General features: G+C 37.9%; 6 protein-coding genes across 10 annotated transcripts; 1 reads left to right on the top strand and 5 right to left on the bottom strand.

The window, feature by feature from the left end:
* Positions 1–12: 12 nt before the first annotated feature.
* LOC18994372 (transcription initiation factor TFIID subunit 6) lies at positions 13–4,400 on the bottom strand. Its single transcript, XM_006418014.2, has 13 exons — positions 4,187–4,400; positions 3,800–3,967; positions 3,555–3,641; positions 3,235–3,336; positions 3,032–3,140; positions 2,655–2,755; positions 2,442–2,579; positions 2,255–2,350; positions 1,800–1,924; positions 1,349–1,481; positions 877–1,002; positions 640–751; positions 13–543 (listed from the first exon to the last, which is right to left on the bottom strand). Exons 2-13 carry the CDS (start codon positions 3,923–3,925, stop codon positions 161–163), a joined length of 1,638 nt encoding a protein of 545 aa, XP_006418077.1. The 5' UTR covers positions 3,926–3,967; positions 4,187–4,400; the 3' UTR covers positions 13–160.
* A 527-nt stretch (positions 4,401–4,927) lies between these two features.
* Positions 4,928–8,269, bottom strand: LOC18994371. 2 transcript variants are annotated; one of them, XM_006418013.2, is made up of 11 exons: positions 8,093–8,269; positions 7,527–7,660; positions 7,333–7,414; positions 7,156–7,223; positions 6,907–7,008; positions 6,728–6,817; positions 6,204–6,278; positions 6,009–6,041; positions 5,822–5,899; positions 5,668–5,724; positions 4,928–5,371 (listed from the first exon to the last, which is right to left on the bottom strand). In XM_006418013.2, exons 1-11 carry the CDS (start codon positions 8,145–8,147, stop codon positions 5,180–5,182), a joined length of 966 nt encoding a protein of 321 aa, XP_006418076.1. In that variant the 5' UTR covers positions 8,148–8,269; the 3' UTR covers positions 4,928–5,179. The 2 variants fall into 2 exon arrangements, with proteins under 2 accessions (XP_006418076.1, XP_024009005.1); XM_024153237.1 differs by lacking the exon at positions 4,928–5,371 and adding an exon at positions 5,394–5,580.
* Positions 8,270–8,504: 235 nt separating this feature from the next.
* On the top strand, positions 8,505–11,109 carry LOC18994370 (putative BPI/LBP family protein At1g04970). 2 transcript variants are annotated; one of them, XM_006418012.2, is made up of 6 exons: positions 8,505–9,002; positions 9,373–9,512; positions 9,617–9,968; positions 10,214–10,462; positions 10,548–10,673; positions 10,759–11,109. In XM_006418012.2, the coding sequence occupies exons 1-6, from the start codon at positions 8,598–8,600 to the stop codon at positions 10,990–10,992; spliced, it is 1,506 nt and encodes a 501-aa protein (XP_006418075.1). In that variant the 5' UTR covers positions 8,505–8,597; the 3' UTR covers positions 10,993–11,109. The 2 variants fall into 2 exon arrangements, with proteins under 2 accessions (XP_006418075.1, XP_024008742.1); XM_024152974.1 differs by having other exon boundaries at positions 8,648–9,002; positions 9,335–9,512.
* A 3,114-nt stretch (positions 11,110–14,223) lies between these two features.
* Positions 14,224–17,170, bottom strand: LOC18994369 (protein disulfide-isomerase like 2-2). Its single transcript, XM_006418011.2, has 9 exons — positions 17,010–17,170; positions 16,577–16,735; positions 16,373–16,486; positions 16,094–16,269; positions 15,895–15,994; positions 15,476–15,652; positions 15,231–15,376; positions 14,686–14,832; positions 14,224–14,569 (listed from the first exon to the last, which is right to left on the bottom strand). The coding sequence occupies exons 1-9, from the start codon at positions 17,139–17,141 to the stop codon at positions 14,416–14,418; spliced, it is 1,305 nt and encodes a 434-aa protein (XP_006418074.1). The 5' UTR covers positions 17,142–17,170; the 3' UTR covers positions 14,224–14,415.
* Positions 17,171–17,655: 485 nt separating this feature from the next.
* Positions 17,656–19,727, bottom strand: LOC18994368. 2 transcript variants are annotated; one of them, XR_002897952.1, is made up of 6 exons: positions 19,426–19,727; positions 19,193–19,265; positions 18,628–18,692; positions 18,263–18,372; positions 17,796–18,172; positions 17,656–17,756 (listed from the first exon to the last, which is right to left on the bottom strand). XR_002897952.1 is itself a non-coding variant. In XM_006418010.2 (5 exons), the coding sequence occupies exons 1-5, from the start codon at positions 19,540–19,542 to the stop codon at positions 17,950–17,952; spliced, it is 588 nt and encodes a 195-aa protein (XP_006418073.1). In that variant the 5' UTR covers positions 19,543–19,727; the 3' UTR covers positions 17,656–17,949. The 2 variants fall into 2 exon arrangements, 1 of the variants encoding a protein (XP_006418073.1); XM_006418010.2 differs by having other exon boundaries at positions 17,656–18,172.
* Positions 19,728–19,935: 208 nt separating this feature from the next.
* Positions 19,936–22,857, bottom strand: LOC18994367 (zinc finger CCCH domain-containing protein 3). Of its 2 annotated transcripts, XM_006418009.2 has the most exons (8): positions 22,578–22,857; positions 22,413–22,469; positions 21,968–22,131; positions 21,807–21,863; positions 21,388–21,504; positions 21,032–21,301; positions 20,701–20,946; positions 20,175–20,528 (listed from the first exon to the last, which is right to left on the bottom strand). In XM_006418009.2, the coding sequence occupies exons 3-8, from the start codon at positions 22,115–22,117 to the stop codon at positions 20,217–20,219; spliced, it is 1,152 nt and encodes a 383-aa protein (XP_006418072.1). In that variant the 5' UTR covers positions 22,118–22,131; positions 22,413–22,469; positions 22,578–22,857; the 3' UTR covers positions 20,175–20,216. The 2 variants fall into 2 exon arrangements, with proteins under 2 accessions (XP_024009087.1, XP_006418072.1); XM_024153319.1 differs by having other exon boundaries at positions 19,936–20,528; positions 22,413–22,857.

Genomic DNA, 22,857 nt, shown 5'->3' with positions numbered 1-22,857 from the left:
AATGAAGGATGTTTTGAATATGTTGAATTGGATTTTATGTCTAATAGTTTATCATTATAACTAAATCACAATTTGAAAATAAATCTAAAAAAAATTATATTCACAAAGCCCAAAGGCGAGTGTTTTCTTAACAAGGGCACGGCCCTGCAAGTCGTAATGGTTAGATGAATACTGACATCTCAGTGCAAGGGATAAAAGGAAGAACCCTTTCACCATAAAGTTGGTACAGTTTGAGCAAGAGTCGTCCGGAATCAAGATCATCTTTCCATATCTGATCAAGTATTGCTTTCTTCGTAATAGCCCGACGACCCTTGCCGCCTTCTTTCCCCCTTGCGTTTCTTCTTTCAGATTCGCTGGCATCAGATGTTTGTTCTGATGAGGATGGTTGAACAGAGTTTTGTGGCGGATTTTCATTTCCTGCCGGTTTATCTTCTTGCATCGGAGCTAGACCGCTGTCATGTTGCGATTGTAAACCATCTGTTGTTATCAATCTTTTCTGCGGTGACCGGTTTTCTGAAGAATCTACATTCAGCTTCCGCTTAACTGACATTGTTCATAAAGAAACGTTGGAAAAACAATTGTCCTATGCACCAACAACCATATTATGCAGAGAAAAGTAAATTGGTTGTTGCAACTTACGTGGCTCAGTTTTGATTATTCTTCCCTTCCCTTTATGGAGGAAACTTGGTGAAGGAGATGGTAAATTTGGGAAGATTTTAAGCCGGTCATGTACACACAGGCCTGCAGCACGCTGAAAGAAACAAGAAATCACAAGTCCCTTTAACGAGTGTTCCATATTTGAAAATTACTGAGATTTCGATTACGGTGAGATTATTCAAGGATGTATGCACTTGTTAATGAGGAACAAGCACTAACCAGCAACGCTCCATAAACACGCCAAGCTTCGTAGCTCTTTATCTGGTTCTTTTGCTTCTCAGCATCCAATTCTGGTTCGAGAAGACTTAGATACGGTTCGAGATTTGACAGAATAAGAAGGCGTACCTACACAATAAAATGACATTCAGCTAAGATCGGAGGAGTACTGTGCTTAAGTTTTTTTCTGGAACCAGCGATAATCTTGCTCATGGAGAAGTTGTTCCAAGACTATATAAATCCTAGTTTCCTATATGAAATGAAGAAAAGCAGGGAAAATGGTGAAGAAAAGCCAAGGACTTTAGATGCTTGAAGAGGCCCTAGATAGTAGGATGTTCTGGTTAACATTGTTCCGGGGAAACTAATAGAACTAATCAAAGCCTTGGAATTCGCCAAGTGATAGCAGTAAAACGAGGCATCAAGGCGCTAATAAATCAAGAAATTTAGCTTCAGAGAGAGTAAAGGAAGTACTTACGACATTATGCCCCAAAGCTGCCAGTCCTTGAATTGCACCATAGTGCTGAGTCAAAGCCTTCTTTGGGTCCAAAAGTGCATTGACTAGGGTTTTGGTAAGACGAGACTGAAGAGTAATGTAAGTGTTTCCAAACCTGGAACATTTTATTCATACCAAAGGATTTCAGATGTTAAAAAAAGATATAGGTTTGAGAAAAAATGACTAAAACCCTTCTAAACAGTGAAGAAAACTCTCCCAAGATGTCATTTAGCTCTTTAAATTCAGATATTCCAATTTGATTTTTCAGCTCAAGCCAGAATAATACCATTTGCTAATAGGCAATAGCAAAGAACCAGTTTCCATATAACGTTTCATTATCAGCACCAGTTAGAAATCATGTTCAGTGAAATGATCCCACAATTAGCCAAAAAATAAAAACAGAGTTACATGAAATGAAAGGGAAAGAATGAACCTTTTCAATATCAGTGCAACCAGATTCGCCGTAAAATCTCTAAGTTCCCAGTGGTTGTCGGAAAATCTATTTCCAAGCTTCCTCGATACAAGGCATGTTACAACAGATGGCATCAACTGGTGCAGCTGGAACCAAAAGGAAAAGTTTCACTTAGCTTCATGGTTATGAAACAACGCCCAAACAACAAACTTACAGTGAACACTATCCCAAGTCATGTGAAATTATCTCAAAACATATCCAAGGCATAATTTACTGTTATAAAAGGACCAAGGAGGGTAGTTGAACTTGCACATTGTTCTCGAATTCGGACTAATACTACCACTAACCATATAATATGCATAGTACGAAAATGCAACTTGAAGAAACACGCATCAAAAACCTAAGGAATCCGGAGCTACATGATTTTATAATCATTCTTAAGACAGTGGCAAAAGATAATCCAGAGAGCAACTTACATAAGGTTCTATGTGTATATGAGGATTCTGTAGAAGACTCCTAACAATGTGCATTAGATTAAACAGGAGTACGAAGTCATTTAAACCACGTGATACCTGCATCGTTGGAGAAAATAATATTGTAATATGCATCACGTAATTGGGTGCCTTATTTCTTTATAAGATTCCTCGTGGTGCATTATGTTACCTCATCAGCAATGAAATTTGTAAAATATGGAACTAGAGGATGAAGTCCTGAGTCTGAGGCCAGGCTCACTAATGCCTCTTTAAACAGAGCAGGATTTGACTTGCTCATTGCAAGTTCAGCAATCTTTTGGAAGTATAACTGTTCAGAGAGAACAACAGATAAGTCTTATGCATGTATGATATTTCCCTGTGGTATTTAGCCTACGCCATATACCTGAAGTTCTCTAGACAGTACATGCTTCACTGGTAGCCTAACGTCAATAAGAGGTCCGTCCTTTTGTTCATGGATTTTGTTTTCTGCAGGTGCTCTAATGACTACAAACACCATAAACAAGTGAAAATATAATCATGATCGGAACAATAAGGAGATTCTTCAAAATATCTTGCTCGTGATGATTCTCAAAGCATATAGACAGACGCATTTAAAATATCTACTTCGATCTCTCATAATTATCAGTAATTACACCACTTAACAAGGGTACAATCGTAGACAACAGTTAATTCACCTCTGAAACGTCACTGTACATGCTAATATTTGTTTTAATTTAGATAATGACTCTACAACTCTAATCCAAGGCATAAGAGACAAACCTTCTAAAGGAGCATTTTCTGGTATCGCTGGCTGCACTCCTTCAATAGCTAGCCAGTGACAGACAACCTCAGTATCAAGGGGAGCTTTTGGTAGTGGGGCTTCAATTACCTAGAATCATGACATTTCTTGAAAATATTAGAAAAAGAAAATGAAAGGTTTAACTGAATCGGAATAAATTAAGCCAGCTTTTCTAACATCTTACATCTTTGAAATCCACCTCTCTGTCATCAGTGTAGAACAAATCGCGATGCCCAATTGCTTTTCTAAAACGAAATGGTCCTCCAGAGGCAAAGCCATATATCGGCTACAATAAATATGCTCATTCTCAAATATTATATCGGCTACAATAAATATGCTCATTCTCAAATAGCTGCCTTTGATTCAACTAACGACTAACTCCACCAAAGAAATATCAACAAATTTTTCATATCATCCAAGGAAGCTATCAAACGTTCATTCTACTGACAGTGCACCAGAAAGACTCTAAATGATGGGAATTAAGAATCGTTCTCTAGTTTGTACCTCAAGGTTCCTTAAATTGAGAGCACCATCTACATCTGAAGCTGTTAAAGTAGTTCTCTTTGAGTGACGCATGCATTTGATAGCTTCCTGCAAAGACAATAAAAAAATGAGACAACATCTCTTCTTCACAACCTGATTCCTTCTTCCGGTTTTCTCAATTGGCAGTAAGAATCAATTGCTAAATACACTAAATCACACGACAAGAACATAAAGACATGACTAGAAAAAGAAAGAAAAAGGGTCACCTGCATGATCTCTCGAACACGATACTCAACATCGGGAGCAAGCATAAGAGCAGCCTCCGGTAACAAGTTGGTAATCCCAATACTTTGTGCTATAACCTCAATCGTTTCCTTAGGTACAATGCTCATCTTCTCTTCTCTTCTCTTTCCCAGACCCAACTATACTCGGCTCTATTGCAGCATACAAAATTGAAAAGAAACATCAACGTTCGTATAAAAAAAAAAAGCGTCATAGAGAATCTATGAAACTTCCCAATGAATCGCAATTCAACAACCAGAAACAAATGCATAATTGAATGCTCCGTACAGAGTAATTATCCCAAATTCGACAACAAAAGACTCCAAATTTTACGATATAACAAACACCCGAGCAGAAAAAATCAGACGCACCGATTCAATTGACCACGCGTCTTTGTCCACAACTATTCAGTATGGTTTCGACTCAGAAGATAGCACCAAAGATAATGGCGAACCACAGTGGGAACAAAATTCCTTCTGCCTTGTCCTCTTCGCGCCTTTACTTAGCGAGACTTACTCGAAAACGGAGCAAAAACAGAGAAAATTTTGGTTTGACGTCGAAGATCCAGACACTTGAGAGCAAAGAAGCTGCCTCCCAAGTCTGAATTATATAACCGATGCAAGCCGTCTCCGGTTAATAAAGAAGAAGCGAATCAGGATCCGGTCGGGTATTTTATTAATTGAGGGTTAAATTCACCCGATTTTCGGGTTCAATTATGTTTTGACTAACTCGAAATCCATATTGGGCCTTTATAGCCCAATAAATACAGAAATTTTCTTTCTCCCTAGCCCAAATCGAACGTCTTTAGTTTTTTTTTTTGGCACAATCGAACGTCATCTATTTTTAAAAAGAAAAAGGGATAAGAGCTTCCCCGATAGATTGCATTGCAGAGGTTAGATTTTGCGTCTAGTTGTAATGTAAAGCATCAATAATCACTGTTTTGCTTGTAACAGCAACATTTTATGGGAGTAATTGACTAAACTGTGATAATTCACGAGTTTATGATCTAAAAGAATATTAAAATATTAACGGTTGTTGTAATAGCCTATTCACAGCAAAAAAAAAAAAAAAAAGTTACCAAAAAACAAAATGTTCAAAATCATTAGGCCAAGAATCCACGCATCATTTTATTTTCATTCAACATACGTGAAAGCGTTTTTTACACTCTTTCTTTTACAAACATCCAGAGGAGACTATGATAAGGACAAAAAAAAATTTGCAGATGAATGCAATAACATGTGTTTACTTACTTCTCTTTGGAAATTTTCTCTTTTTTTTACGAGAAAAATAATAATTTCAGTCCCCAGTATCAGGAGTTGGGACGAATGAAGGCAAATTCTTTACAAAATAATCAAGTATATATATTACGAGAGTCTTGTAACGTCCCGTACCCAAGATATTCCACCCGGATAGGCTCGATGAACTCTGGTTCCTGCACCAGCGGCAACTTTTGTTTTTTCCTCCACCGGTTTCACCATCAACGGGCTTTCTTTCGCCAAAACCGGCTTGTGTATTACGTTTACACTCTCCTCGCCTTCCGTCAGAAACCGCAGACCCTGGAATTTCCGTAGTTTTTAAGCTTTAGAAAGCCAAAGAAATAAACAACTCGAGATAATGAAATAACAGCTACTAAAAACATTTTAAGTTCTATGTGCTTGGAATGAAGCTGAAGGACTTTTGTGCTTGGAATGAAGCTGAAGGACTTTTGTGCTTGATGAGTTGATGAGGGACTGTTTTCAGACTACGTAAATTCAAGAGCGATGATCTTGGTAAAAAAATTTCACTTAGTGACTACTAGAACAAAAATTCAAGTTTAGATGGTGAAAAAAGAATAGCTTCGTAGCACTATTACCGAGAGAGCATTGTCAGCTGATGGTTTTGTATCAAGTGGTAATCTCGCACCAACATCCTAAATCAAGAAGGCAGAAACAAGAGTTTTTCAATCAGGCCTTTTAATTAGGTAAGATAAAGACAACGTTGCTGTTTAATTTGTAAGTTACATTCACCTGAAAGACTTTGGTGCTTGTGCTGTCTTTAACGCCTGCAACTTGACATAGATGCCAAAGACCCGAGAGGGTCACATCCTGAGGGTTTAAACAGTAACAAAACGTGTGTTTCAGATAATTACGATTTACAAGAGCTGATTATATGAATTGGTTCGTAGTAAATACAGGATGGATGTAGATAGATTACTTGTTTGCTTTCAATACTTTCAATCTTCCCTTCCTGTAAAATTTGATGCAAGAGAGTGACAATTAAGAAACAAAAAATACTAATTTTCGTCCTTTTGAATTAATATTGAAGTTTAGTTAAATAGATATCATCATATCTATGAGAGGAAAAACTTGCCAGAATTTTACAAATAAGAGGGAAGAAGATGTGACTTACTAATCCAGATATCATATCATTAATTTGCTGAAAGTCAAACCCAATTTGCGAAATGCTTGATCTCATGTCGGTTACCTGCAATGAAACAAGATTCCATGTGAACAAATTAGCATATTAAATGTATATCAAAGAACGGGCATTGATGGAAGTAATTGCAGAGATGAGAATCACGGTGTTCTTTAGAAGAAACTAATCGTTCTTCTTTTGTGATTGATTTCACATGTGCATAAAGTAATATATATACAACTGAGCTACACAATGTCATAGTTGAAATTGATCTATCCAAACCTAAAACTGAAAAAAAAATCATAGCAAAACACAGCCAGGAATCTACAGTATATGTCATTTGGGGCCAACGAGATCGGAAGCTCGTAAATAGATACTCTAAAATATTTTGGAAATCCAAAAATGAGAATCTAGTCCTTATAGGATGCTATATGTACAAGTGTGTCAATCAAGTGCCAGAGAGATCGCTCGGACGAATGTACCATACAAGAAAGTGAGAAATAAGATGAGTGCCTTACATCACTTAAGATCATTTTAGACATCTCGGTCTGCTCTTCCACCTTCCAATCCAACTTCGCTAGCTCCTTACTAAGATGTTTCTTTGTTGACTGCGTCACAAATACTCCGAGTCACAACCCACAAGGAAATAAAATATATAATAAGCAAGGAACGATTCGAGAAAAATAAATAAATTCACCGCTAATGTTTCAGACAAGTCGTTTAGTTGCTTTGAAACAGATGCAACTGCATTCGCCATGTTTTTCTTTGTCACAAACATTGCATCGGAAAATGACCAACCCTGCAACATAGAAAGAAAGTAATAAGATGCGGGTAAACGTTATAATTCACTGATATATAATGCGTAAAATAAAACTACATGTTCCACAACTCTAACAATAGATACTTGGAATACACAAAAAATAGATTTAAATCAAAAGACGATCACCTTCCACCACATGTAACAGTATCCCATAGCTCCAACGGCGGCTGCGGGAACAAGGTAAGACGCATAGCCTGGATCAGCAAAAGCAAAGATAAGCTCATTAGAAACAGCAAGGACAGTGGAAGTATCCTTAAATTGTTAGAAGTTTTACATAAACACATATGACGATGCCTTACATACCATTGGAGTTTGAATCTCCATTAAATATGGTAACAGGATTAATCATACTTAGTTCTTTGATTTCATTTGCAAGCTGTCGAATCTGGTTATTAGGAAAAGAAAGGAAAACCATGTCATAAAACAGAGGAACCATAGATTGAAATTAGGTGATGAGAAGAAGATTAAGCAAACAGAGAAAAAGGCAACTACAATACCTGAGCAGCTAGGAGTGCAGTGTCATACTTGTATGGTGTGCTTTCAACTCCTTCGGCCCCCTGGAGTAACTCTTGAAGCTGCGCTATTAGCTCAGACAACCTCCCATGTCTCAATACGATCGAACCAGAGACACCTTGAACATGAAAGCAGAACCAAGTATCGAGTTTTACGAATCATAAGTATAAAATGAACAATCTTTGATGGAACATCCAAGTTAGAACCATATATCACAGATTTTCAGAGCATCAACATTAGATAGTTAGTTTCCTGCTTCGAATATTATATGCAAATCGACCGAACACGAATTCAATTCTAACAAGGAAGAAGAAATCCAAAGCTGTATTACCATCAGAACCACCACAATGATTGAAGCTTTAAAGCAACCAAAAAAGTTCAAAAGAAAAGCAGAAATTCTGAATCATTTTTGCATAGTGATCCAACAAATTGGCAGAATTCAAGATAAATTCCAACCTAAACCTTCATAAACTCTAGAAAATCCCTTCCTTATATTACAGTCAAAGCAATACGAACATAAGAAACCATCATTTCATAGTGAAGGAGAGACCTGCGCCGAGTAGGATGAGGACCTTAGAGGTCTGAACACCGGCTTGCATAGCCATGGATTCCGGTTAAAGCTCAGGAAATCGGCGGCCGACTCTTCTCGATTGTTCTGTTCCGTGACGCTCGGCCACCACAAGAGACTAATTACGACGACGATACACCCTTTTCCCTTTTAGACCTCAAATTTCGCTTTGATTGACTTATTTTTAAAATTTATGTTTTTTCTCGGAAAACTTCCAATTTCGATCAGATCGACCCCCACAAGTGATGGGGCAATGCAAATCAAATGATAAGGGTATTTTAGATATTTACTGATAATCCATATTATTACGCAAATCAAATGACAAGGGTATTATAGGTATTTAATAATAATTTATATCATTACGCAACTTGCTCGATACACACGACACGACACATCCTGTGTGTTAAACTTGTTCTTCGTTGAACAGCAATGCTTCTCTGTTTGGCGTGGAGATTAAAAAAAAACAAACAAACTTTGAATTTCCGCCATGGATGTTGGGTGGTGCTTTTTCTTTCTTCTTGTGCAAAGTCTCTTGTTCTTGCCTTCACATACGCAGAGCGATTCGTTCACATCGGTTCTCGTATCTCAAAACGGCCTCGATTTCGTCAAAAACCTGCTCGTTAACAAAGCTATAGCGTCGATTATACCTCTCCAGATTCCCAGAATCGAGAAATCTGTGAGGATCCCGTTCCTCGGAGGAATCGATGTTGTCGTGTCGAACCTCACGATATACGAGCTTGATGTTGCGTCGTCTTACGTTAAGCTTGGTGAGACAGGTGTTGTCATCGTCGCTTCGGGGACGACCTGCAATTTGAGTATGAATTGGCATTATTCTTACTCTACTTGGCTTGCTCCAATAGAAATCTCCGATCAGGGGATTGCATCTGTTCAGGTGATTTTCCAGGACTACATGTATGATCTAGATTCTAGACACAAGTCAAATTGAAGCGGAAACAAAGTCAACTCTATGTTCTATTGCCAATTTTTTTATCAATTACTTGGCAGATCATACAAACAGAAAAAAAAACCAATTTTGTGCTCATACTTCTTTTCTCCTCTGTGTGTGTTTGTGAATCGGTTGTGCGTTTTGGCCCTTATGTTTCGTGATTGTTACTTAGAACATAGTTGTATGTGGGAACATAGTTGCTCTCTGCTTTGCCATATCAATAAGTTGTGTTTTAGTCGGTGTGTTGCTCTGCTCATTTATATATCTGTTTTACAAAGGGAATCTGATGAGTGCTGATTCTCGCCTTCTCGGTAAGGTTGAAGGCATGGAAATCGGGCTGTCACTAGGCTTGCAAAGTGATGAAGGAGGCTTGAAACTCTCTCTTTCAGAATGTGGATGCCATGTGAATGACATATCTATTGAGTTGGAAGGAGGAGCATCATGGTTTTATCAGGGGTATGAAATTTACCAGTTATGGAACTTATTTGCTTACAGGTGGTTTCTGTAGCTGTGTTTTTTTTTTTAACCATTTTAGATTTATTTTCTTCTCTGCAATTCAGGATGGTTAATGCATTTAAAGACCAAATTGGAGCCAGTGTGGAGAGTACGATTGCCAAGAAACTCAGTGAAGGAGTATCAGACCTTGATTCATTCCTGCAAAGCCTTCCAAAGGAAATCCCAGTAGATGATAAAGCTGCACTTAACGTCACCTTCACTAGTGATCCTATATTGAAAGATTCATCCGTCACTTTCGAGATCGATGGCTTGTTCACCAAAAGAGAAACGAATCAAGACTTAAAGTCCTTCTTCAGAAATTCTGCATCTTCAGCTATCTGCCCTGGAAATTCTAAAATGCTCGGAATTTCAGTGGATGAAGCCGTCTTTAACTCTGCTGCGGCTTTGTACTACAATGTAAGTTCCTAATTGCTACTTGTAATGTTGGTATTCATCTCTTGAAAATTTCCGGCTGTAGCTTTCAAGCTCTGTGCAATACCCGTCGTTTGGGCCACACTACTGTTGATGTTAGTTACCTTGTGTATAATATAGTCAACTAGAAAGAACGCCCTTGAGAAAACTGGTATTTGATGCATCTCAAAGAATACTACTATACTCTATTCTTGTTTCTCATATGAGGATTTCTATCATTCCATATTCAGGCAGAATTTATGCAATGGATAGTGGATAAAATACCAGAGCAGACCCTTTTAAACACTGCTAGGTGGAGGTTCATCATTCCACAACTATACAAGAAGTACCCAAACCAGGATATGAACCTCAACATCAGTTTGTCTTCGCCTCCACTTGTAAAGATATCAGAGGAATATGTTGGAGCTAATGTTGACGCAGACCTAGTAATTGATGTTCTACAAGCAGACCAAGTGATACCAGTGGCATGCATCTCATTGGTAAGTCTTTAAATGACACAATGCTTGTTGTAATATTTTGTAATAGTTAACCAGTAGTAGATGATTCAGTGTTGCTTGGCTGCAGGTGATCCGAGGGTCAGGTGCTCTCAGAGTCATGGGTAATAACCTTGGAGGCAGCGTAAGATTAGAAGACTTCTCCATGTCTTTGAAATGGAGCAACATTGGAAATCTCCATCTCCATCTTCTTCAGGTATAACCACCATCTCAAGCATTCATATGTTTGAATCATAAAGATTTTATTCATTCTTTACATTTATCTTGTTCCCATCTTGTAGCCAATAGTGCGGACTGTAATACAAACGGTGTTTGTGCCATATGCAAACGACCATCTAGAAAAGGGATTCCCTTTGCCTATAATCCGAGGATTCACACTTGAGAATGCGGAAATCATCTGCTCAAACTCTGAAATCGCAGTTTGCAGCGATGTCGCCTACTTGGATTCATCCCAACAGCTTCGATCACGTTTGACCTTACCAAGATCTACGCCTTGGAAAAGCAAGTTGTTGTAGCTTACAGTTGTAAGTGTAGACTCAACTACCAAGACGAACTAAGCTTTGTATATTATCACTTTTGTATTATATGTTTGACTAAACTGTTTATGCTACTTTCTACTGTATAAGAAATTTAAAAAAAAAAAAACCGTTGTAATTACTATTGTCTAAAAGTCGGTAAGGTAATGCATTGGTCCTTTTTTAAGTAGAGCATAGGCTCCTTTCTTTGCGTTCAAGGCTACCATTGCTGGATAACCATATTCCTCCAACACCAACACGCTTCTCCAAATCAGGTTGCTTCCCAGCAGCAACCCACACAAAGCTGCAAACACAGTCAAAATCAGGAAAAGAAATCACGGAAGAAGAACAACCATGTTCAGCTGCTGTAGAAGCAAAAGTCTTGCCACTTGTATTACAATCTTAAACCATAAAAATCTGTCGACTAGAAAGATTCAAATTCAATGTGATTTACATCCCACAAGCGCAGGACATCACCTTCCATCTATCTCTAATTCCATATTCCAACAAATAATTCCCAAAATCTAGTTTATGTAGCACTATTCATCAACAGCATTTGGGATTTAGCCTTAAAACAGTAGAAAAAAAACTCAAACTTTTGTTCAGTTTCTCCATGCCGTTTGAATGCATCAAAAACAGAGAAACTGAGGGCTGGAACATTATGATAGTAACAAAAATAGAATAGATGGTGTTCATAGCTTTTACTTGTACGGGTCCCTCTTAAACTTCTCTGCAACTGATAATAACATCTTTAGATACTTGTTCCTTCCTTCAGCTTTTGAGTCCAGAATATCAGGTAAGAAAGAAATAAAGCAAATAGCAGCAGGACCACACTTCTCTTCCCTGACATCCATTCAATCAGCACACAACGAGTGTTCGAGACAAGTACCATCTGAAAGCAATATTTAGGGAAATAGTTACAGATGTGAACAGTACCGGGCCAGTTAGTTCAGTAACTTCAACAGGTCCAGAGCTAATGTTGACGCAGACCTAGTAATCAATGTTCTAGAAGCAGACCAAGTAATACCAGTGGCATGCATCTCATTGGTATGGTAAGTCTTGAAATGACACAATGCTTGCTGTAATATTCTGTACTAGTTAACCAGTAGTAGATGATTCTTGAATTGAATGTTTTGCTACTTGTATTAGTCAACGGGAGAAGACGTACGCTACGTGGTGTTTAGAGATTTTAAGAACCCTTTAGTGTACCAATAAAAGGATCTGCAATAAAGGTATGCCTACGTTTTCATCATATTCACAACAATTGTTTGCTAACAATGCCATAGCTATTGTTCCATGTTCAACTTAAACTAAAAAAAAAAAGGAAGGATTTTTATAATAGATTGCTACTCTGGGCTGCTTTTACCAATTGGGTAGTCTTCCTCAGAAGGCGAAAGCACCTAATAATTCCGTTGATTGGTGTCATTGTGTGCTTGATAACGGATTCTGGTTTCTTCTTCTTCTTGTGCTTTGCTGCAGCTCTTAGACAGCCTCGAAATCCAAGTCTGTCAAAATCTTCACGAGTAATTGGTCAAAACAGGCTGATGCTATCAAGGAATCACATTTCGGTTATTTACAATCCAGGTATATTGATCTTCAATCTTCTTTCTAAATTTTTGTTTTTTTGTGTAACATATCGTTTGGGGACATAGAAATGAAATAAGGAATTAACATCATTTTGACCACGACAAAAGAAAAAAATATCAGTTTGACCAAAAAAAAAACAAAGAAATTAATACCCACTCGCAGCAGGTGCGCGTTGCGCGCGTTAGTCCATCAATTTTGCTCTATTTTGGCCAAAATTTAAAAGTGAGCGAGTAGGTTGCGTTTTATTTTGTATGAGATTGTCGTTTTGATGTTTATTTTGAGCAAATAGTAGACATGTTGCTAGCTCCACTTATTAACATCGTTTTTTAATGCTTGCGTTTTGCTTGTTATCTGATGCCGTTTTGGTTTTTATTTTTTCCATTTATATGTATATATATTTTTTATAATGATGAAATAATCCGGCTCTTAAGATTTGGATTAAACAGAGGATGATTGCGTCTCGATTGTGAATGCAAGCGGCAAGCTCGAATATATCAGTGTAGAATTGAAACATAATCTCAATATTATTCTGTTCCATTGGATTCTGATAAGCTTCAAAGGTAGATTGTATGGAAAATTAGCGTCTCCTCCTTGTTTATATCTTTGGGAAATTTCAAGAAGACTGGTCATGTTAATGAACGTTTCTTTGCAGATTGGATGCTATTTCTTGGTGGTTTAGTTTCTATGAGTTTCGGTGATAGCTTAGATTAGGTCTCAGTGGCTCAGGTCAATCATTTTAACAATCCTAAGATGATTTGTTCATGTCTAAAGCCCTTATACTATAACATAAGTCTCTGTCTAAATCTGAAACTTATGCAGGGAAAAGCACGTTGCTTTGTAGAGACTTGTACAGCCTAGCAGAGGTAAAGCCACATTACGCCTCTTGATACAGAGCATAAAGTCTTCCAATTAAGAGACTTCAAGTAAATTCTAGTGGTGACGATAACAAGATGAAGGGGAAGCCTGCGTGTACCAACTTCACTAGAATTGATACAAATGGGTCTCATAGCCTCGTCTTGTGTGAACCAGTGTATTTTAGATACTTTGGCAAGAATCACCATCTCAAGCGTTTTCATGCATTCATATGTTTGAATCAGAAAGATTTCATTCATTCTTTTCATTTATCTTGTTCCCATCTTGTAGCCAATAGTGTGGACTGTAATACAAATGGTGTTTGTGCCATATGCAGACGACCATCTAGGAAAGGGATTCCTTTTGCCTATAATCCGAGGATTCACACTTCAGAATGCGGATATCATCTGCTCAAACGTAACTCTGAAATCGCAGTTTGCAGCGATGTAGCCTACTTGGATTCATCCCAACAGCTTCGATCACGTCACGTTTGAGTCTACCAAGATCTACGCCTTGGAAAAGCAAGTTGTTGTAGCTTTACAATTGTTAGTGTCAGTTCTGGTCTGGTATTCGGACCAGGGACTCAACTAGAACAAAGCTTTGTATATTACTTTTGTATTTTATGTTTTGACTAAACTGTGTATGCTACTTTCTATATGAACTAAGTAATCGTTGTAATTACTACTGTCTAGAAGTCGGTTAAAGTAGTTCATTGGTCCGCCATTTTTTCGGTTAAACGGCAGCTTGTTGGATAGACCTGCTATAAATCCAATCAATTGGCTAGATGTCTAATAAATCAGTAAAAGTTACGATATACTTGAGAGAGCTGAAACATTCACACAAAAGTTTTTGTATCTATATTATATCCAAAAGTGAATTTCTAACTCTGAAATCTTGTGTGGCATTTTAACAGTCCTTCAAGAAACCAAAACCATACTAGTTGTTCAAAACTCGTCTGTTGACTCAGTGGAGGCAGCAGTATCATCAATCATCTGCCATGAGTTCTTCAAGAGAGAACTCATCTGCATCAACCACCTCTCCGTCTTTACCATCCCAAGCTTCTGTCTTCACTATCTCCATTGTCCCGTCTATTGGCAAATTTCCTTTTCCTCCTCTCTTAGCTTCCTCCACGAATTCTCTGATAACACAAAAGAGAATAAGACCCGTTTTCAGCTCGCTACCAAAAAACGCATGGACTGTTGGTTTTGTACTTTATTTAAAAGCAAAAAAGATAAGAGAGAAAAACAAACTTACTTAAGGTGTTTAACCTCAAAACCGCTTTTAAGTGGAGCATAGGCTCCTTTCTTTGCGTTCAAGGCTACCATTGCTGGATAACCATATCCTCCAACACCAACACGCTTCTCCAAATCAGGCTGCTTCCCAGCAGCAACCCACACAAAGCTGCAAACACAGTCAAAATCAGGAAAAGAAATCACGGAAGAAGAATAACCATGTTCAGATGCTGTAGAAGCAAAAGTCCTGCCACTTCTATTCCAATCTTAAACCATGAAAATCTGTCGACTAGAAAGATTCAAATTCAAGGTGATTTACATCCCATGATCGCAGGACATCACCTTCCATCTATCTCTAATTCCATTTTCCAGGAGATAATTCCCCAGAACTAGTTTATGTAGCACTATTCATCAACATCATTTGGGATTTAGCCTTACAACAGTAGAAAAACTCAAACTTTTGTTCAGTTTCTCCATGCCGTTTGAATGCATCAAAAACAGCGAAACTGAGGGCTGGAACATTATGATAGTAACAAAAATAGAATAGATGGTGTTCATAGCTTTTACCTGTAAGGGTCCCTCTTAAACTTCTCTGCAACTGATAATAACATCTCTAGATACTTGTTCCTTCCTTCAGCTTTTGAGTCCAGAATATCAGGTAAGAAAGAAACAAAGCAAATAGCAGCAGGACCACACTTCTCTTCCATGACATCCTACTCAATCAGCACACAACGAGTGTCAATGGCTTGAGTTCGAGACAAGTACCATCTGAAGACAATATGTAGGGAAATTGTTACAGATGTGAACAGTACCGGGCCAGTTAGTTCAGTTACTTCAACAGGTCCAGCATTGGATTCTAGCTGTTCCAGAGCAAAAGATTCTATGGCTGATGCAGATCTAGCTCCCTCATAAGGTACTGGGCTGCTTTTGTCTGCACCAAAGACCAAGATAGTAGGAAATCCTTGCACTTTGAATCTGCTCTGTATCGACTGCAGTATGTAATACTTTGTCAGAACTTGTCGGGGACAAAATGAAGACAAGTATTTGGTTATAAGAAACAGATAATGTGCCAGCTTATGTGGATTCTGCTCTAAAGCAAATGGCTAACGTGCTATAGGAAAAATCAAGTAGCATGGCAACGATTAAGCTGATAGCCAGTACTTCAATCTAACTGCTTTTTTTGTCAGAGTAGTGAGAGATATATCAAATTTAACTTTTTTGTAGTGATTACCTTGTCAGCATCGCAATTGACATGACCTAGTTTGACCTTCCCCTTCAACTTGTTTGCAGCCTTTTTCCACTCAGGAGCTAGCTTTTTGCAATGTCCACACCTTGGAGAAGAATCAAAAGACGAAGGTTTTCAGCTCCAGATATCCCGAGGAAGATAAAAGGTATTGTGAAGAGTTCAAGAGTCAATATGCACTACTTACCAAGGAGCAAAAAACTCCACAATCCAAAGTTCTTTGCTTTCAATGACCAACTCGTCAAAATTGCTAGAGTTGAGTTCCACGGAGGCACTAGGCTCGGATTTCTTCTCACTGGATCCTCCTCCAGTTTTTGTGCCAGCTGTTTTACCATCCAAACGATCTTTTAACAGCCCCTTTATCTGTGAAGAAAAAAAAAGTAAGATATTTTTAAATATAATCAGATCATTTCCTTAGGAAGAAAATTACTCTGTAATCAAGAACGAGCAAGGATATGAGGCAAACCTGCTTGATAGCAAATTGAGAAATGGCTTTGGCGTCCCTTGCTCCTTGGTAATCAATTGGAGGCTTCCCGGGAACAAACACTTTAATGGTTGGGAAACCTCTGACACCATAATCCTATAAGAAAACATATTAATCACCAAGGATGCAGAAAAAAAAAAAAAAGAGAGAAATGAAGCATGGAGGGTGAGTTAAAACAAGACAAACCTGAGAGACGGACTTGTGGGCATCAGCATCAATGGCGGCGACAGTAGCAACACCTTTCAAAGTAGTAGCAACCTTCTCCCAAGTTGGAGTTAAGGATTGACAATGACCACACCATGGTGCAAAGAACTCTACCAAAACGACACCATTTGAATTGAGAACCTGCCAACCATTTGCAAGTAGATACCTTTTAGCTTAAAAAAAAATTTAAACACCTACGATATATCACTAAATGCTACAAACAGCAAAAATCAACTATCTGATCCTAAATTTGCCTTCCGAAAGGATACAACACAGACAGTGACATATACTAAATTAGAGATACCATGAGAAATGTATGTCAACAATGTTAAGCCGAATCTATACAGTAAGATACAATAAAGTGAAGGGGAAAAATAAAAGCAGAGAAGCAATGGTGGATTCGGCCATACTATACCTTAGACTTGAAATTAGAAGGGGTGAGCTGCAATACAGGTGAAGAAGATCCGTAGAGAGCATTGCCTATATCGAACAGCACAGACAGAATCGTTAGCAACGTTAACAGTGATTTGTACATTTTTCTTTCCATTACATAACACTTGTTCCTTTTGTTCCCACAACAACAACAACAAAAAAAAAAAGGAAAGGCTCTGCGAAATAGAAGAACTAAAAAACACGGCCTACGTGGAGTTACGTGTAAGCACCAATGATAATATTACACGTCAGCACGCTCTCCTCTCGTAATAAAAATCATTCCTGTTAATTTTACTATCCAAGTTTCTTGTATTATTAGCTTAGACCATGTTCAGCAACTCTAAAAAGGGTGCTTAAATATTATTTAATTATTAAATTTAAAATCATCTTTATTTTATAACATATGTCTGTTAGTATTTGTTAAGCATCGCTGCTTACAACTCTTATTTAAGTATCAATGCTCAAATTATTCTATTTTTATAATTTAATTTTTTTTTTAAATTATCTAAGCACTCTTCCTAAGCATCTGCATTGAACATGCTCTTATATTAAACAAGATACGTGTGTTGAACAAAAAAAAATACATGTTACAATTTTAATTTTTTATTAAAATAATGATTTTTTTGTCGACAAAATAATAATGATTATATATGATTAAAATACACATTATTTCTGGTTTAAAAATTGAAAATTACATATACAATCCTCACTAACAAGGAACAAAGACAGAGACGGCAAAAAAAAAAAAAAAACAAGGAACAAAGACAGAAGAGCCTTTGGCTTCATGACAACACCGATGTGTACACTTAGATCAATGTCAAGATTCGACAGAGAGTAAAAAAAATAATCAATCGAAACATGTTTCGATCAGCTATTGCTTTGAATTGTTACTCCACTGTGAACAAAACAGGTTTTCGAATCTTTCAACCCGCACTCTCTTCTGGTGTTTTCAAAGCACTTTCTGTTGTTTTGTTCTGCCTTGGGAATGGTCGTCTGAGGAACTTTGTCGTAGGCCAAGCTCTGTGTTGTTTGATTCTGCCTAACAACTTCCATTCTCTCGGTTTTAACTGCCCAGCCAATCTCATTTGTTCCCTTCTAAACTTCCTGTTTGCATACCATACCCCGCCTCGCCAACCCAATCCATACCTGAATACATATAACAGAGACGAACAAAAATGTCAATGAAAAAAACCCACATCTAGCTTTGATAACCTAACCGTCTTTGTGGAAACAAACCCGAGGATCAATGTGGTTCCAGCCGTGGCAATTGTTGAAGCGAACCTGGAACCCACTGGATCAACGAGCTTCTTTAGTTCTCCTCGTTCCAACTCATGTGTGTTTTTCATCTGCCGTGAGCAAAAGCAAAACTTTCAAGTGACAAACTGAGACACAATAACAGAGATGACTAGTGATCGTAAATGTACAACAGAAGAGCAGCTATATGACTCCAAATACGCAAGCACCTAGATCCAGTGCATCAACGTAATACAGAGATATTTATTATGTGCAATGTAACTTGGCCACTGAGGGACACTCCAAAAACGACTTCAAACATGCGATAAATAATAACTCTTGATAGTTTCTTGATCATAGACACTAACCGCATTCTCAATCGACTCCAGCCTCTGATTGATTCTGGTTTCATTGTAATGGCGTAATGAATAACCTGTACAATGATTCATCATCCAATGGGTGGCAACTCTCAGTCACAAAGTCAACTTGGTATAAACAGAAACAAAATATCAATAAGATACTTTTGCAACTCTCGCGAGTACACAAGAACTTCGGTTTCTAACTTATTTTACATCATGGCAGAAAAAAAAGAAGGGAGGACCCAGAAAATCATGTACAAAGTTCAAAGTCCTGAACTTCATGCAAATGAAAAGTTATTAGCAGATGAGCTATCATTATCACAGAATTGTAAACAAGATCTCCAAACACTTGGAAACTTTTAATATCAATCAGAGAAAATCGCCTCACAGATATCAGAGAATAGAATTCATGATTCACCCTAACAGATAAATTCCTCCCAATCACAATATTTCCGGCTAACACTCTACACAAGCGAATTAAGCGTTGAAACCAATCTAATCCAGGAACATAAACATCCAAATAGATTTAACGATTGCATATAGATTCTCTACAAATGCGAGGATTCGAGATTACCAATACAAGCCGTAGCAACTGATGCTATAGAGGTTCCAACTGTAAACACGACCCTGTGCCTCTCGAACAAGTCCTAAGAAATGATGACGAATCCCATCAAGCAGATGATACAGCATAGAAAAAGATTTAACGAAAACCCTGATGAACAATCAAATTCCCTAAACCCAATTCTTTAAAATTTGACAATTTTGTTCGATCAAAACAAAATCTTATATAGAAGAGAGATCGATCACCTTGGTGGAGAGATAGGAATCGTGGATAGCGACCAATGAATTTTGGGCTTTTTTCTTCAGCTGAGGCACAACTGCGTAACCCAGAATCGATGTCCCTCGGCCTCTCAGCCGATTCATGGTCCCTGATGGTGGTGAAGAGACTCGGAGTGAGTCGACTCAGCAGAGTAGATTGAGTAATCTGGTTTTGCGTCGGGGGCGATTCTCGTCACGCAAAGGACCAAGCTTCACCCAGATTTTTCTCCGGCCAAAAGCCTAAATTTCTCTAAAAACAAACCTTTTCAACTCTTTAATTCGAAATGTTCAAATGAAAATTATTAAGGGTTCCATAATTAAAATTAAAAAGTAAATTTTTTTATTCTGTTAATAAAGAAGTTTAATCAAATATCTGAAATTTTTCTAGTATTTTTTTTTAATGAGTAAAGGGTTTGTCAATTGTCATTTTCTTAATTAATAGCAGCAGTCTTCTATACTTAGAAGTTAGAATATCCTTGATGAAAAGCTCGAAGGGAGTGTCACAAATGCTCTGTTTTTAGTCCCATGTAAAATTTATTAACAGAGTCAAAAACAGAAAAGAGAGTTGTGACATCACTGGTTTCGTCCTATATAGTTTTCAGCCATGGCCATTGACCCATCTCCAAAAAAGACCCAAAAAACGAGTAACACTTGCACATCCCCTTCCCCTGCTTCATCAAAACTTCACAAAAAAAAGGCAGAGAGAGATCATTGAGATCTTTAGAAGCCTGAGTGGGGAGATTGCTAATGATTCTCGATGATGTGATCATAAATCAGGATCATGGCGATGACGAATGCTCAGACAAATCCTGAACTTCTGAGTTACTTAACTGTGCAGAACCATCGCCTGGTTTCTCAGCGTCTGAGCTTTCCTTCTTCATATCGGGTTTCTTATTAGACAGAGACTTTGAATTAGAGCGGCTTGGTGATGGTGAGATCTTCTGATGGGTTGACACACGTGAAGCATTAGGAGCAGGCAGAGAAGAAGGCATTGTCAAGCCCGGGTATGGCTGCATTGAGTGGTCGAATTTGCAGTTTGGCCCAAACTTGCAGAATCCATAAGACTTGAAGTTACCACAAGTTGGTTGTCCCTGGACAGCGAAAAGCAGAACAGTGGCTCATTGAATGGTTCAAAATTGTCATTTGTATACATATAGTATTATGTAGAAACCAAATCAAGACCGTATCTTTTTGCAAACCAAAGCTCTTCTTTCAGTTTACAAAAATCAGAACTTGAGCTACGAAAGAGAGCAAGAAACTTACAGGTCTCATTGGAAGAATAAAAGAGTTTATAAGATTTGGTGGTGGTGGTGAAATCCTTGCTCCGGGATGATTGTATTTGCAATCGTCTCCATATTTACATGTCCCGGTATTCATAAAAAACCGACATTCTGGTTGTTCAGATCTTTCAGGCAAACCACCATTCAATGTCACAGCCATGGGCATTGATGCACTAGAACCGGAGTAAAAAGGTTGGTTCTTCACATTATACATGGAGTTAGATGCAGCCTGCAAAATCACATGACATGTAAGGGAAGTCAAATTTGTTAAAAGCAGAACCTAGACATTATTGGTACCTTCTGTTTAGACTTACCATGTAAGTGGCCCAGCTTTGAGGAGGCAAAAGGCCTTGAGAGGGTGAAACCATGACGGGAACATAGGACTGAGGAACTTGCGGACGAGGCAAAGTTCCATATGTAGGCATCATTGTCAGTCCACCAGCATAATGTAAACCTGAAGAAGGAAAACTAGACATTCCGTATGCAGTAGAATGTCCATTATCAGGTTGAGGATGGTGGAATTTGCAAGCAACTCCGAATCTGCACGTTCCCGTTCGCAGGTAATATGGACACGGCTTCTCACCCTGGAGAAGAAACTCAAATAAATCTTCCACGTTCAATAAGAAAGAAAGTAAAAAGAAGAGGAATATAGTAACCGCGATGAGATTACCTGACGCATAGGTAAACTGAGAACATTGAACAACACAGGTTCTGCACCATTCCTGTCTTTTGGGTGGTGATATTTACAAGTTGAGCCATACTTACAAGCTCCTGTCTTCAGAAAATACTGCAACAAGAAGAGGAAGTTGTTTGGAAAACATTTTTCAAGAAAGTAAACAATACGGTTTCATCTATCAGACATGAGGAATATATATGTTCTGTGATTCATCGTAGAATCTTGTTACCTCTTAAAAAAAGTTACAAACTAGAATAAGTTCTGTTACATTTTGCTAAATGAACAAGCTTAACTCAAACGCATCACAATGAACAAAATATCGTTCTACTCTCTAGTCTCTATAGTGACACAACAGGAATCAATCGAATTAAGCAGATTTGAGATGATTAAAGAGAAAAAAAAGGGAAGTTCACCTCACAATCCGGCTGTCCAATTCTCTCCGGGAGCTCCTCATTGTAATACATAACACCCTATTAAGATGTTCAAAAGGAGTAAGCCATGAGCCAAATACTAAAGCAAGAGGAAGATTTTCCAATTTAGACTCAACCAAATAGATAATTATCATCTCTCTCACCTGTGGAAGATGAGTGGGATGATTGTAACGGCAACTGCTTCCATAGCCACACAGACCAGTTCTTAGATAGAACTGGCAATCTCTTTCACCGGGACGATCTGGATACAGAGTCGGATTCGATTGCGCCATTCCGTTTTCATTTACTTTCATCTTCTTAAAGGCATCTTAAGATCATACACAAAAACACAAACATAACATGATTATTTATAATGTCTAAACTCGGATCACTAGATATGAAAAACATCAGAAACGTAAACACGAAACTCGTATGAATCTTAAAGAAGATCAAATTCCGAAATGCTACAAAAATTTCAAACCGAGTGCAAATGGTAAAATCACAGTGAACGAATGATCAAAAGTAGAAAAAAAACCCAATAAGATATTCAAACGCATTACGGCAAAACCAAACCCGATCATGTGGATCTATCGAGATTTACAAACTTGCCTTCGATTTTACCAGAAGATCGAATCGACCCAGTAGAGCTCTGAACAAGCTGAGTGTCTGACATGGGTCGCATGTAAGAACAATGAAGACGATGATCAAACAGAAAGGTGGGAATCAAAGATAAAGAGTAATGACCATGTAAAAGAAACAGATTGCTATCCTCACTTTTTATTATCTCTGGGTGAGAAGAGAAAATGTCAATGAAGAACAGAGGTAGAAAGAAAGAAAGAAAAAAAATAAAAGCTTTAACAGTCTTCAATTTTAATTTTCCACTGAGATATTTCTCATCAGAACAGATCCAAATCTATGGTAAAATATTCCCGAGTGATTTGGATTTTCTTCCTTTTTTCTCTTCTTTTCCTTTGCCCAGAGAGTGTGAGAAAATTCAGAGGAAATTTTCGGATCTTCTTTTTTCTATTTGTTTTTGCCCTTTTCTCTCCTCCGA

This window comes from Eutrema salsugineum, unplaced genomic scaffold, assembly GCF_000478725.1.
Source record: "Eutrema salsugineum unplaced genomic scaffold, Eutsalg1_0 scaffold_5, whole genome shotgun sequence".
NCBI classification, from domain to species: domain Eukaryota; kingdom Viridiplantae; phylum Streptophyta; class Magnoliopsida; order Brassicales; family Brassicaceae; genus Eutrema; species Eutrema salsugineum.
Note: the sequence above shows the minus strand (reverse complement) of the source record. Positions and strands in the feature narration are given on the sequence as shown.

Coding starts and splice junctions, on each gene's coding strand:
- LOC18994372 (XM_006418014.2), bottom strand. CDS start 3,925: ATGAGCATTGTACCTAAGGAAACGATTGAGGTTATAGCACAAAGTATT. Junction 3,642..3,799: donor GTGTTCGAGAGATCATGCAG/GTGACCCTTTTT, acceptor TTGTCTTTGCAG/GAAGCTATCAAATGCATGCG. Junction 752..876: donor GTGTTTATGGAGCGTTGCTG/GTTAGTGCTTGT, acceptor TGTTTCTTTCAG/CGTGCTGCAGGCCTGTGTGT.
- LOC18994371 (XM_006418013.2), bottom strand. CDS start 8,147: ATGGCTATGCAAGCCGGTGTTCAGACCTCTAAGGTCCTCATCCTACTC. Junction 5,900..6,008: donor AAAGTATTGAAAGCAAACAA/GTAATCTATCTA, acceptor TTAAACCCTCAG/GATGTGACCCTCTCGGGTCT. Junction 5,725..5,821: donor CAAGCACCAAAGTCTTTCAG/GTGAATGTAACT, acceptor TTCTTGATTTAG/GATGTTGGTGCGAGATTACC.
- LOC18994370 (XM_006418012.2), top strand. CDS start 8,598: ATGGATGTTGGGTGGTGCTTTTTCTTTCTTCTTGTGCAAAGTCTCTTG. Junction 9,003..9,372: donor AGGGGATTGCATCTGTTCAG/GTGATTTTCCAG, acceptor CTTCTCGGTAAG/GTTGAAGGCATGGAAATCGG. Junction 9,513..9,616: donor GCATCATGGTTTTATCAGGG/GTATGAAATTTA, acceptor TCTGCAATTCAG/GATGGTTAATGCATTTAAAG.
- LOC18994369 (XM_006418011.2), bottom strand. CDS start 17,141: ATGGAAAGAAAAATGTACAAATCACTGTTAACGTTGCTAACGATTCTG. Junction 16,736..17,009: donor CTTCTAATTTCAAGTCTAAG/GTATAGTATGGC, acceptor AATGGTTGGCAG/GTTCTCAATTCAAATGGTGT. Junction 15,653..15,894: donor TCAATTGCGATGCTGACAAG/GTAATCACTACA, acceptor TACATACTGCAG/TCGATACAGAGCAGATTCAA.
- LOC18994368 (XM_006418010.2), bottom strand. CDS start 19,542: ATGAATCGGCTGAGAGGCCGAGGGACATCGATTCTGGGTTACGCAGTT. Junction 18,693..19,192: donor AGTTGCTACGGCTTGTATTG/GTAATCTCGAAT, acceptor ATCATTGTACAG/GTTATTCATTACGCCATTAC. Junction 18,373..18,627: donor TGGAGTCGATTGAGAATGCG/GTTAGTGTCTAT, acceptor TGCTCACGGCAG/ATGAAAAACACACATGAGTT.
- LOC18994367 (XM_024153319.1), bottom strand. CDS start 22,485: ATGCGACCCATGTCAGACACTCAGCTTGTTCAGAGCTCTACTGGGTCG. Junction 22,132..22,412: donor ATCTTCTGGTAAAATCGAAG/GCAAGTTTGTAA, acceptor TATGATCTTAAG/ATGCCTTTAAGAAGATGAAA. Junction 20,529..20,700: donor TTATTCTTCCAATGAGACCT/GTAAGTTTCTTG, acceptor TTCGCTGTCCAG/GGACAACCAACTTGTGGTAA.